The following is a 12,791-nucleotide window of genomic DNA, read 5'->3' on the forward strand; positions in this document are numbered from 1 at the left end:
CTCGCAGAGTCGCATGTTTAACAGTTGGTGCCGGTTTGGCTTCTCTTCCTTTGTGACAGCGTCACTTCTCCGGCTGCAGGACGCAGAACATTGTGTTCACAGTTGTTTTTCAGTGACAACAAAGATGCACTGCACATTCCTCTGAACAACACTAACAGGGCTGAGATCATCTAATCCTCCACTTCCTGCGTCTTCATATCTTTGTAAAGTGATCGTCTGTATTTTGAGGACGTCACTTGGACTCTTTGTGAAATTGTGAAAGACATTTTTCACAATGTTTGGGCGTTTGTGTTGCACTTCTGCCCGATGTTGTCTTTGTTTAGGGGTCAGACATCTTTCCATGCTGGGGGCAACATCTTTAATACTTCTGGGTGTGTGTTTAATGTAAATGTAATATATTATATATATATATATAATAATATATTATGACATATAGCAATATAAAAGAACATTTTAAAGATAGAAAACGTTCATGAAGTTAGTGCAACGTAAGAAAACATTAACAAAGACTGGAAGCAAGAGAACAAGTAGAAGTTAGACAGAGGAAGTTTTTTCATTAGCAGAAACGCAAAAACAACAAGACTCACCTAAAAGGCATTGTGTCGTCTTCTGCAGCAGGAAGTGACCCGTCTGTGTGCAGCTCTCTATGTTCAGTACGTCTCAGCAGAGCTCAGTCCGGTCCACAGTCCAGCTCTTCTTCTTACGTTCTGCAGTCACTTGGACTCCTGATAAGAAATCAGGCTTCATTAGCAGCCCAGCCAATCGTCCCGCCCTGTAATTTACTCTAATTGTCCAAACTACCCCACTATTTAGGAGATTTGTTCCTGTCCCCTTCTTCCCCTCACAGCCTCTGTGTGCGACGGCTCTTCTGCTTTTCCAAATCTCCTGAAAATCAACATTTGCCTCCATGTAAATTCCTGCTCGTCCTTCGAGGTTTGCATGCAAAGTGCTTCATGCTTTCTGCTCGTCGCTTGTTTTGTTTGCACAGTTATGTCCCTCACAGCCACCAGATCTCACTCCAGTTCAAATATGGACATTAAAGGAGTTCTGACGGGATAGATCACACTGCACGAGCTGTGCGAGTTTGTAACCACGTGTTGACAGCGTTGCCGTTGTTAAACGCAGCCTCTTCTCTCAAATGTTTTGATTCTTTGTGGAGATTTTGGGGGTGACTGTGATCTGCACGACCATCATTAAAGCATCATTTTAACCCTAACCCTCAGTAGAGCTCAAGATGCCTGAAGAATCAGTACGAGGAGTGTTTGTGGCAAAATGACCCGTTAAGAAACTGTTGCTTAATTTGTCACCTGATACTTTAGAGAGAATTCTGCAGCCATGCTAGAAGCTCTGAGGCCACACACACACACACACACACAGTGGTGCTTTGAGTTACATACAGCGAACATGCTCAACATCTTAGCAGCGGAGGCTGATGGGATGCGTTCAGTGTCGGACTAATTGATATGTTCACTTGATGAAAAGTGACGTCATCACCAACGCGATAACTTTTCATCCTGAGGGAACATGAATAACTCAATTCATGGTGATCCATCCAATAGTTTTATCGACAAATCATCCAAAACAACAGAGAATGGTTTCCTCCTCTGAGGGTCTGCTCCAGATATCTCCGTCACCTCCACATCTCAACACACATTCAGAATTCATTACAGATCGACGACAACTGAGAAAAACTGTTGACTTTTTATTGTAGTTCATAAAAACAAACATCAAATGATAAAAACAACAGGTTGGTAACCATAATAATATTCAATAATGTAAAACAACTTAACAATATACAGTAAGAAATTAAATTAATCGTTCTCAAGCCCGTCCCATGTACCTACAAGCTGAGGAGCTATTGCATGTCCGCATTTCAGGAAAGACACGGGACAGTTTCCAGGGAGCAGATCTGTGTTGAAGTTAGGAATGTGGTGGTGCTGGTCGGGGCGCGAGCACGGGGCGCTGAGCCTGGAGCGGGTCACCTGACGAGGGGGGCGGAGGTTTGGGAAGGAGGGTGGAGACGCAGGAAGAGGAAACGGATCTGACCGACTGATAGAAAAGTGACAGTAACTGTCTCTCAGCGTCGGGACATTCTGCAGCACAGGTGCACATTAACATGCCCCGTTTATACAGACACACACACACACACACACACACACACACACACACAGGTGAGTTGACTTGGGGAAAAAAAGAAAAAAAAGTTTCACAATTTTCTAAAGGCGAAAGTAAAAGCACAATAAACTCCTCGAGTTCTTCAATAATTCAAAAATGACTACAAAGCACCAGTTTACTCCAAGCATGCTGCTTCTCCTCCAGACTAGCTTCTTCATGTTACATATAGTTACACACACACACACACACACACACACACACACACACACACGTTTGACCCTGCAGTAAAGACGGAGCAGGACAGGTCAGTGGAGCTGCCCGCAGTTCAGTCACATCAACAGTGCTCAGGTTACACAAACTCCCGTCCTACATCTGCAGATCCAGTCTTCTCAAATCGATGTCCAGCAGCACGGCTGGTGCTCTTCTGAGTCCGGGAGATGGGTTGTGGGTGCAGAACGAGGAGGACTAACCTGACTGTGCTGTACATGGTGGTGGTGGTGGTGGGGGGAGGGGGGGGGGAGGGCGCCTGCTACATGGCGGTGAGGTGAGAGCGACTAGCCTCAGTCAGTGAGTGAAATGAGCGAGGTGATGGGTCAGCGCGGCACCTGCATCTGCTGCGAGGCCTGCGACTGGTTCTGACCGCCGACCTCGGGGCCCCGGCTGGCCAGACGGCTGAGGATGTTCCTCTCGGACATCTGCAGCCGCACGGCGACGGGGGGTATCCTGGCGATGGTTGCCGGGAGACGCGTGACGTCAGCCTTCATGTCGCTCAGCAGTTCCTCGAGCTGTTTGAGAACTGGGAACACAACACGGAGATGAGCATCGTGACAATCTAATGATCCACTTAGTGTAGTCGGGGAGATCAGCTGTTACAATGACGGGTTTGTGCAGCGTGTCACGTGACGCGCTCGTGACGATTCTCTCTGACCAATCGGTGCTCTGCGCTGTTTAAAATGATCAGGCTGTGATTCTATACTAAACTCAGAAATGGTCATTTGACACTTCTATATCGCGCCTCCGTCCTTATTACTAACAACGTGGTTCTGACTGCAGCTGAGCAGCGTCCTCAGAACAGTACCGTTAGCGCTGCGAGCGATCGTCTCTCACAGCTGAACCACTGGGTGCATGTTGTGCTTGTTTCCTGGTCATAAAAAGCCGTCTGGCTCAAACGTGGAAGTCGCCCACAATAATGCACCTGATGTTTGCTGCTGGTCACGTTAGCCGCTATAATTAGATTTATAAATGTGTGTTTACATAATAACTCTGTGTTCTCCCTCAGACACAAGCTCCTCTTATTCAAAGCTCCTTACTGTTATTGTCATATTCATTTTATTTCCAGGTGCATGGGAACCCTCACTACACCCATTGATCTTCCATGTGTGTTACCTTTATGCAGAACTGCATTTGCAGGCTTGTTTCCAGACATGGACTCTTTGCTGAGGTGCTGGTGGGACTCGGCGAGACACTCCACCTCACTGAAGCGAGTGTTGAGGGCCATGGAGGGGTGGGCCGGGTCCTCCGTCATGTTCAGGTAAGCCGCCCTGCGCAACTGCTCCTCGATCACCAGCGCCTGCTCCAGTAACTGCACAGGAAGCAAAGCAAGACATGATGAAGAATCACACACACCTTTTTATATATTGGGTCACTTTGTGTAAACATGTACTTTGTTCAAAATACAAACTTATTTTTAAGAACATGCCTTAACATATACCTCAAATCCCCAAAAAATGTTTAAGTAAGAAAGAAAAAAAAAAAAAATATATATATATATATATATATATATATATATATATATATATATATATATATATATATATATATATATATATATATATATATATATATATATATATATATATATATATATATATATATATATATATATATATATATATATATATATATATATATATATATATATATATATATATATAAAAATAAATAAATATAAATAAAAAATAATAACAGATTTAGATGTAAATTAAATCTGATTGCGAAACTTTAATAAACAAAGGGGGCTGGAGACATAATACTACGTAATAAAACACGTGAAACTAGTGAGCGTGCTCAGTTCACCTTGAACCTGCGGGCCAGAAACTTGTTCTTGATCTCCAGGAAGTTTCCTCTGCTCATCTCCCCTTTGAAGGGCTCGTTGAGGATGGCAAACCTCACGTCGTTCTGCACATCCTGCCAGCGAGCGTAGCCGTGTCTGAGAGACACCGAGGTCAAGTGCAACAACATTATGGTCTCGTGAGGGTCACATTATCGTAAAGCACAATAAATGCTGATTATTGTGAACGGATACTTTGACACTTTGTGCAGGTAAAGCTGAGCACGACCAATATTCAGAAATGCAAAACCTTTTTAACTTTCTTCTCATCTTTATGAAAAGGACTCGCTGCACAACTGGAATCCTTTGAATGGATCAATAGACTCCTAAAATAATTATTAATCCACACAAACACCTGATTCTCACTACAGAAAACCATAGAAGAAGAAACAAAGGGCTGAGAATGCAGCATGTTAAGAGTTTACCAAGAGGGCGGAGGCAAACTATCTTTTAAATAACAATTAATCTGATGATTTAATATCAGAAAATGCAACAATCACAACTTCAAGTCAAAGATGACCCCGTCAAATTTTAAAATGTTGAATATTAAAGTTTCTATTATAGTAGACTAAGAAAACCAGAACCAGATTAGGGCTGCAGATATCCATCACTGTAGTAATTATTCTACAGATTATTCCAGCCATGAATCAGATAAGAAATACTTTTGCTTTATTTAAGAACTATAGTAAATTCACAAAAAAAGACAGTTCTCTTAAAATTAACAACTAATTGTTTCCTCTTTAGAAAAATAATTGCTAAAAATACAAACAATTATATTATTAAACCCATTTAAGTGCCATGCTCCACAAAATGATGAATGATTCATTATTATTATTATTATTATTAATGTGTAAAAACACATTTGATTTGTGTTTCTTTATTTTGTTAGTGTTATTTAAATGTGTTTATTTTTATTATAATTCATTATAGTAATTAGATTAAACTGAAAGAACTGTGACGAGTTTGATGAATTGATTCTTTCGAGGGAATCGTTTTCATCCCTTTCAAAATGTTCATTTTCAAGATTAGTCGGCTGCAGTGTGTCGGGGAGACAGAACTCCCTCGTGGTAATTGAAAAATAAATTGTCAGTTTGAAAGGATACTGTATGATTCCAGCCAGCAGCCAGTAGTCATGGCGACGGTGCCAAATCTCAAAGGTCTTCTTGGTGACGGTGGCCGCCCGCTCTTCATTCTGCCACAGAGAGTGAAGCTCTGGAAAAGAGAGCAGGAAGGTCAAAGGACGGGAACTAAAGAGAGAGAAAGTGTGTGTGTGTGTGCGTGTGTGTGTGTGCGTGTGCGTGTGTGTGCGTGTGTGTGTCCACCTGTGAATCCTCCGTCAGCGATGTTGAACATGAACCTCTGCTTGGTGGCTTTCTTCTTCTCCTCGGTGACGTTAACCACGGGCGCAGCTGTTGCTCCTTCTTTGGCGTTTTCTCCGTTCTGCAGTTTTCCAGACTCGTCTGTTTTCACAGCGTCCTTCTCGTCTTTTTGCTCTGAGAGAAAACAGCAGAAGCGTGTCAGCGACACATTAAGGACACACAACGACGACCCCCAACGTGCTTTGTGGAAACGTGGTCGAGGATCCTGCGTCTACATTCAGCTTCAAACAGACGCAAATACATTTAAGCACCATTCTTTCATTTTCTAGGATATGAAATGTGTGTGTGTGTGTGTGTGTGTGTGTGGACATGTTACCTTTCTTCTCCTCTGTTGGTGGACTGGTGTCCATCTTCTCATCTTTCCCGTCCTCAGCTGAAACAAGAGAAGCAGATGTTAGATGATGAACAAGGAGACAAGGAGACAAGGAGACACACAGGGATGACGGTTGCCTCACCTTTAGACTTGTCCTCCTCTGAATCCGTCTTCCCCTCCGAACCTTCAGACCTGACCTCCGCAGCAGCGTCCTTCTCCGTCTCCGAGGTCTTGTCCTTCTCTTCCTTCTCCTTGCTCGTGTCTTCCGCCTCCTTCTCCTTGCCTTCGTCTCCATTCCCCGCCTCCTTCTCCTCCTTCCCCGCAGCGGAGTCTACTTCCTCTTCTTTCTTTTCGAGGACAGGGGATTTTTCAGACTCATCTGGGATTTCAATAATCTAGCGGAGAAGTGGACGGTTTCAAATGAGGAAATGTTGCTCCTCCAAACAAACAGAACGGAGGATTTAAAAGCAGACTTTACCTCTGGATCATCTGCCTTCTTGGCTCCTTTGCCATCGTCACCTTCCTTCTTCACGTCTTCCTTGTCCTCTGATTTCGACAAATCTTCTGACCGGAAACAGGAAACACAGGTCAGCGATATGACGGAACATTGATTGTTCGCACATCTTCCAGGGTTACGAGTCGGAGAACTTAGAATTCACGTTAAATTTCCGTTGGGGTGAAACAGGTTGTAGACGCATTGTGTGTGTGTGTGTGTGTGTGTGTGCTTTCTTTAAAAGCCTCCCGTGGACATGTGTTGCAGATCAGCGTTCAGATGCAAACTGTTCACACAGTGCATCTGGTCATTGTGCACAACTGAAGTGACTGTAGAGATCCAGCACAGAGTATGAAGTGTGTGTGTGTGTGTGTGTGTGTGGGTGTGTGTGTGTGTACCTGGGACAGGAGTGTTGGGCTGTGTGTCTGCAGGGGTCCCAGAAGAAGGAGTCTTCGGGTCCTCACCTGCGGCCAAAGCCGCCGCCCGTTTGTTCTCCTCCAGCTCTGCCATCCAGGGCATCGACCACTGACCGTTCACGTGCTCAAACTCCTGCACCTGTCGGTCACCAGCCATCGCTCAGTCAGCGTTTCAAGACTTCAACCAGACAAACATGTCGCAGTGTTTCTTCTCTAGATTGTAAAACATACCTTTTTCCTAATAAGTGACATCACACCTATACGGGTGAGCACGTGTTGCCTCGACAGACCCTCACGAGGGACGCCGTCTGCAAACGTCTCCGCTCCATCAGCCCCCGGCTCACAAAGGTGACGCCATGAACAGGGACACATAGGCCCTGTGGACACGTGTGGAGGGAGGAGGAGGAGGAGGAGGAGAAGTGAGGGAAGACAGAGAGGAGACAGAAGGAGAAAGAAGAAGATCGAAAGAAGAAGAAGAAGAAGAAGAAGAAGAAGAATGAAGAAGAAGAAGAAGAGAAGAAGCAGAAAAGATAAAGAAGAAGAAGAAGAAGAAGAAAGAAGAAGAAGAAGAAGAAAGAAGAAAGAAGAAGAAGAAGAAGAAGAAGAAGAGATGTCACCGTTGAATACATTTGGAAAAAGTCAAATCTATGAAATATTTTGCACAAAGAAGTCACATCCAGCTCTCTTTATGTAAAGGACCAGCAGAACGATGGAGACTCACTTGAACTCTTTCTCAGACTTCCCTCGGAGGTCACGGACCAGCCACTGGTTGGTGAACGCGTCCTGGGGAGGCATCCCATAACGCATCACTGCGTTTAGGAAAGCCTTCCTCTGCCGTGCATTGAATCCCAAAACCTAACGGGAAATAAAGCGAGCAAGATGTTTACAAACTTAGATTAGAGGATCCCCTTCAAAGCAGTCATCATGGTTCCTCTGCGGAGCGCTCACCTCGATGTTCCCGCCCACTCTGGCCAGCAGCGGCGGCAGAGGTTTGTCCCGGTCGTTCCTCAGCCCTTTGCGGTTTGGTCTGCGGGAATTAGCTAAACCGAAACAAACAAGAGTCAGTCCGTCTGAGACTCACCGCACGTTCCCGTCGTATGATGGTGCGTGTTCTTAACGTCCTCAAGCTGCTCTGTGACGATGCTCCACTTACACTGTGATCCTGCGGACGCTCTGCTCCCTCAACCTCTTCTACATTAAGCGCTTCTTGCTGAAGCGTTCAGAACAGTCACAACTGAACGCAGTGTTGTGGTAGGTTCACTTCATTTAATGCAATTGAAGTGACAACAGCCATAATTAAAACAAAACACAAAACAATCTTTTGGAACTTGTCGATTAATTGCTAAATAAATAACATTGTACAAAAGATGTGAAACAATACTTCTTTAAACAAAACAACTTAAATGAACTCCAACGATCTCTTTAACGGGAAGTCGACACTTCAGCTGCTCAAGAAACCAGAGATTTAACTTTCTTTCCCTTCTGCTTTGCTTCTTTCCTTCTCTGTTCTTCCTTTCTTCCCTTTCTTCCCTTTCTTCTCGTCTCTACGCTCAGAGCAGGTGATGCAGCAGCACCTGGGGTTTTTTGATCTGTTGTAGAGGTGGTCATTGAGGATATCATAGCTGTCGTCTGAATAAACACCTGTAGAGGTGGTTTGCAGGACGTTAGTGGGGGAAAGAGCAGGAAGGTCGACCTCCATGTCTCCAGCGTTGCTGCGAGCAAATCTTAAACTCAAATTAACAACTTGAAGGGAACATCTCGATCTTCACATAAATAGTTAAACCTCTGAACCACACAACCAGACAGCCGTCTCTAAAGAAACTGTAAAAACGGGAATAATCGTCAGAGATTCGAATTTCCCGACAGTCCTTGAACTAATCACGTGAGGAAAGTGATACTTCATCTGACACGTCTCATTTAAACCTGAGACAAAGATGAAGAGTTTGCACGGAGCAGATTCTGTGCAACAACTTTAAGTTTGTAACTGGAAGCACTGAACGACTCAGCTGAGATCAACACGGGACAAAAGATCAGCGTAACGTCAGGAGGACGAGAGAGGTTGTGAGGAAAGGGTTTAAAAATGTAAATAGTTCAATATTCACAGGATGTGCAGGCAACTTGGGAAGAAGTCATATATAAAGAAAAGAAACTTGTGTTTTCTTCTTTCATGATTAAAGGAATTATAACTGTGTTGAACTGCTTCAGTGGGGTTCAGAGGGTTAAGACACACACACACACACACACACCTTCAGTGCGTTCATCAAAGTCCTCGTCGCCTTCCTCCGACGCCACAGAGTAATCAGACTGGTTATCGGACTGATCCTCCTGCCAGTCTGCAGGGAGCAAGAACACAAGAGCCTTCAATGTGTGGACAGAACCTCATCGGTAACACGACATTAATTAACATCTAAACTCCTCGTGGAGCCGCAGCCCTATGGAGTCACCGTCAACCAGGAGGGGGCGCTGCTTCCACCTCTTCTCAGGGCTTCGCTGGCTTTAGTAGTTCTCCACATTATTTATAAGTCTGCTGCTCCTCGTGATCCTATATCATAACTTTTACACGTTGCTCTCAGTTCCAGATTTGACCTTTGTAGAGACTCCTGGATTCAAATAAACAGTTTCTGTCTCTGCACAAGAAGAAGTATATATAGCTCTGTACCCTGTCGTATACTTCGGTCCTCCTGGGACCCGTCATTGTAGTTCACCGGCTTTCGAGTTCTTTTGCCTTTCCCCAAATTGCGAGCCAGGTCTTCCTGCTGCTGCTCGTAGTGGTGACGGAGCAGCTTCTCCCAGTAGTCCGGATCAACGCTTTCCTCCTGCTTGATCACCTCTCTCTCCACCTCCTCCTCCTGACACAACACGAGAGTCATTAATGTGACGTGCCGTGTGCAGAGCCTGTGGATGCTTTCTAATGCAACAAGGGGATGTATTCATACCTCCTCTTCTTCCTCTTTGACCACGTACTGGGCCACTTTAAAGGAGCTGAGGTATTCGTTCATGCTCTGGATCTCAGTGTCATCTGGAGGATCCCGGTTCCTGTCCAGCAAGCCGTCGATTGCGCGGTCATCGTAGTGGATCACGCTGCTGTCATCCTCCTTGTTGTCGCCTGGAAGACGCAGGAGTGGAATCAGAAACTACATTTACTGCCTGCAACATTCATCAGATGGGACGAGTGGATCTTATCCAAACCCGTGTTAGTTACAAGCATAACAATGTGCAGAGAGTTATATAAATAACCGTCCAGCGCAGCGTGCATCACAGATTTTCACTAACGATAAGCAAACAATAAACAGAGTGTTAAAGCCGACTCACCTTCTCCCAGTTCATCCTTAAACAACTCTTCAGTTCCAAACTTCAGGATGTCGTCGAGCTCCTGCTTGGACATGGAGCCCGTCTTGGAGCCGAGCCCGGGTCGCACCACCAGGTGAGTGAGCATCATCTTCTTCTTTGCCACCTGGAGGAGTCGTACGTGGAGGACAAGCGGTGAGCAGGTGATCACAGAGTCCTGATATAATTCATACATTGTTTCTTGCAGAATAACTTTTCACAGACCTGCGTGATCCTCTCCTCCACTGAGGCTTTGGTGACGAACCGATAAATCATCACTTTCCTGTTCTGCCCAATACGATGAGCTCTGCTGAAGGCCTGCGAAGCACACACACACACACACACACACACACACACACTGATCACCCATCATCCACACAAACATGCTGACGTGGATGTGAAGGTTACTCGAGGTGCTGCTCACCTGGATGTCATTGTGGGGGTTCCAGTCAGAGTCGTAGATGACGACGGTGTCAGCGGAGGCGAGATTAATGCCCAAACCACCAGCTCGGGTAGAGAGGAGGAAAGCAAACTGGGTAGCACCGGGAGCTGTTGGGATGAACCACAGAAGAAGAAGCTAAAGAGATAGTCACTATACACACACGCACTACAGACGGACGGACACTCATAAAACCCAACAGAAGAAGAAGTGGGCGGCTCTACGTGTGCGCTTGGCCGCTGCTGCATGTTGCTGGGATGGGATATATTTCAGGGACAGACCGCACGTGTGAAACACTGATGGCGGGTGCTCGTCGGCGGCTCACCATTGAAGCGGTCGATGGCCTCCTGTCTCAAACTGCCGGTGACTCCTCCATCAATTCTCTCATATTTGTATCCCTCGTTCTCCAGGAAGTCCTCCAGCAGGTCCAGCATCTTGGTCATCTGGGAGAAGACGAGAACCCTGTGGCCTCCGTCCTTCAGCTTCCTCATCATCTTCTGCAGCAGCGTCAGTTTCCCTGAAGACTTAGTCAGAGCATTGCCTTCATACATGCCGTTTGGAAGTCTTGGTGCCTCCTATGATGAGAGAAAGAAGTCTGTAAATCACAAGTCGCATCACAATACCACGTTCGCTAGCGACACGGTTTGATTTAATTCAGGGGCCTGTGATCGATGTGAGATCATCTGCACATTAAACACAAGCAGTTACTGAAAGCAACTCAAATACGATGAGACTATTTTATTAAAGTGCTCCTCCAGACATTTAAAAAGACCAAGTGCCACATTTCTCATGTTTAATGAAGCAACGTGTGAATGTTTAGGAAGGAGCAGAGACACATGCATGCCACGGGAATTTCAAAATAAAGCTGCATCGAGTTATAGCTCCATTAAACATGGTTCAATACGTAGACTTAGTTCACATGCACCCCCAGAAGAAACACTTTTTATAACTGCGTGTAAAGACTTGGATCGTACCATGGCGGCTGCAGGGAAGAGGTAGGGGTGATTGCAGCACTTCTTCAGGTCCATCACCACGTTGAGCAGAGACACTTGGTTTCCTCCTCCACGAGTGTTCAGGGCCTCGAAGTTACGCGTCAGGATGAACTTATAGTATTTCCTTTGTTGCAACAAAGACAGAAGATCAGAGAGAGAAAAGAGATTAGACAAAAGGAAAGGATAACATGCATGTATTTCAGATTATATCTACAGACATCCTTAGTGTTCACTGAGTAGTAGACCCTGAACCTGACGTTCTTCACATTAAATCAAACGTCTGTGTATCCTGTCAACTATGAGAAAACCCGAACATGCAGCTCAGACTTTAAACAAGAATCGGCCAAGGACATTGCAAATCGGTGCATCTGGTTCACTTTTCATGCTCGTCTAATTTAACGACTTCTCTTCACGTACTTCTGCATGGGGCTGAGCTCCACCCGAACAATGAGCTCAGTCTTTGAAGGCATGTGTTTGAAGACGTCAGCCTTCAGCCTCCGGAGCATGTGAGGGCCCAGCATGTCGTGGAGCTTCTTGATCTGGTCCTCTTTAGCGATGTCTGCGAACTCCTCCAGGAAGCCTTCCAGGTTGCTGCAGAGAGAAATACATACATGAATACAGGGTGGGGGGTGGGGGGGGGGTCATTGGATGTGCATTACAGCCACATTATGCTGTGGCCACATGTGGGGCTACTGACTTGAATCTCACTGGGGTCAGGAAGTTCAGCAGGTGGAAGAGCTCCTCCAGGTTGTTCTGCAGAGGAGTGCCCGTGAGCAGCAGCTTGTGTTGCAGCGGGTAGTTGTTCAGGATGCGAAAGAACTAACAGACGGGGAGAAACATTTAGATTCAGAGCATTAAACTTAATAATAATAACACGACATACAGAAGTTAGCTTTATCATGTGCAACACAGCAGTGGCGCAGGTTTATTTTTAATCAGATTGACATTTGAAACTAAGAATTATTCTCATTATCGATGGACTGATCAATCGTTTGGTCTATAAAATGTCAGAAAAGTGAAAAATGTCCGTCCCAGTTTCTCAAAGTCCAGAGTGACGTCTTTAGATTTCTGGTTGCGTCAGTCCAAACCCAAAGATATTCAGTTTCATATGATATCAAACAGAAAAGCAGGAAATCTCCGTGTTTGAGAGGCTGGAAAAAAACAAAAACAGCATTTTCTGCCATTTCTGCATGAAAAACAGTAAATC

The 12,791-nt window shown here is 45.2% G+C and overlaps 1 protein-coding gene across 1 annotated transcript in view; it reads right to left on the reverse strand.

Annotated features, from left to right (window-relative positions):
- Positions 1 to 1,689: 1,689 nt before the first annotated feature.
- The window catches only part of LOC115020864 (chromodomain-helicase-DNA-binding protein 4), a 20,774-nt gene continuing 9,672 nt past the window's right edge, over positions 1,690 to 12,791 (reverse strand). Inside the window, 23 exon segments of the mRNA XM_075074147.1 lie at positions 1,690 to 2,911; positions 3,502 to 3,697; positions 4,192 to 4,324; positions 5,329 to 5,437; positions 5,548 to 5,718; positions 5,921 to 5,977; positions 6,060 to 6,312; positions 6,396 to 6,481; positions 6,809 to 6,965; positions 7,058 to 7,180; positions 7,182 to 7,203; positions 7,548 to 7,681; positions 7,775 to 7,866; positions 9,073 to 9,159; positions 9,486 to 9,675; positions 9,763 to 9,932; positions 10,139 to 10,280; positions 10,379 to 10,471; positions 10,578 to 10,702; positions 10,918 to 11,167; positions 11,567 to 11,708; positions 12,002 to 12,175; positions 12,282 to 12,403. Coding sequence (XP_074930248.1) covers positions 2,709 to 2,911; positions 3,502 to 3,697; positions 4,192 to 4,324; positions 5,329 to 5,437; positions 5,548 to 5,718; positions 5,921 to 5,977; positions 6,060 to 6,312; positions 6,396 to 6,481; positions 6,809 to 6,965; positions 7,058 to 7,180; positions 7,182 to 7,203; positions 7,548 to 7,681; positions 7,775 to 7,866; positions 9,073 to 9,159; positions 9,486 to 9,675; positions 9,763 to 9,932; positions 10,139 to 10,280; positions 10,379 to 10,471; positions 10,578 to 10,702; positions 10,918 to 11,167; positions 11,567 to 11,708; positions 12,002 to 12,175; positions 12,282 to 12,403 — 3,231 coding nt within the window. The 3' untranslated portion in view covers positions 1,690 to 2,708.

Source organism: Cottoperca gobio, chromosome 16 (assembly GCF_900634415.1).
Source record: "Cottoperca gobio chromosome 16, fCotGob3.1, whole genome shotgun sequence".
In the NCBI taxonomy this organism is placed as follows: domain Eukaryota; kingdom Metazoa; phylum Chordata; class Actinopteri; order Perciformes; family Bovichtidae; genus Cottoperca; species Cottoperca gobio.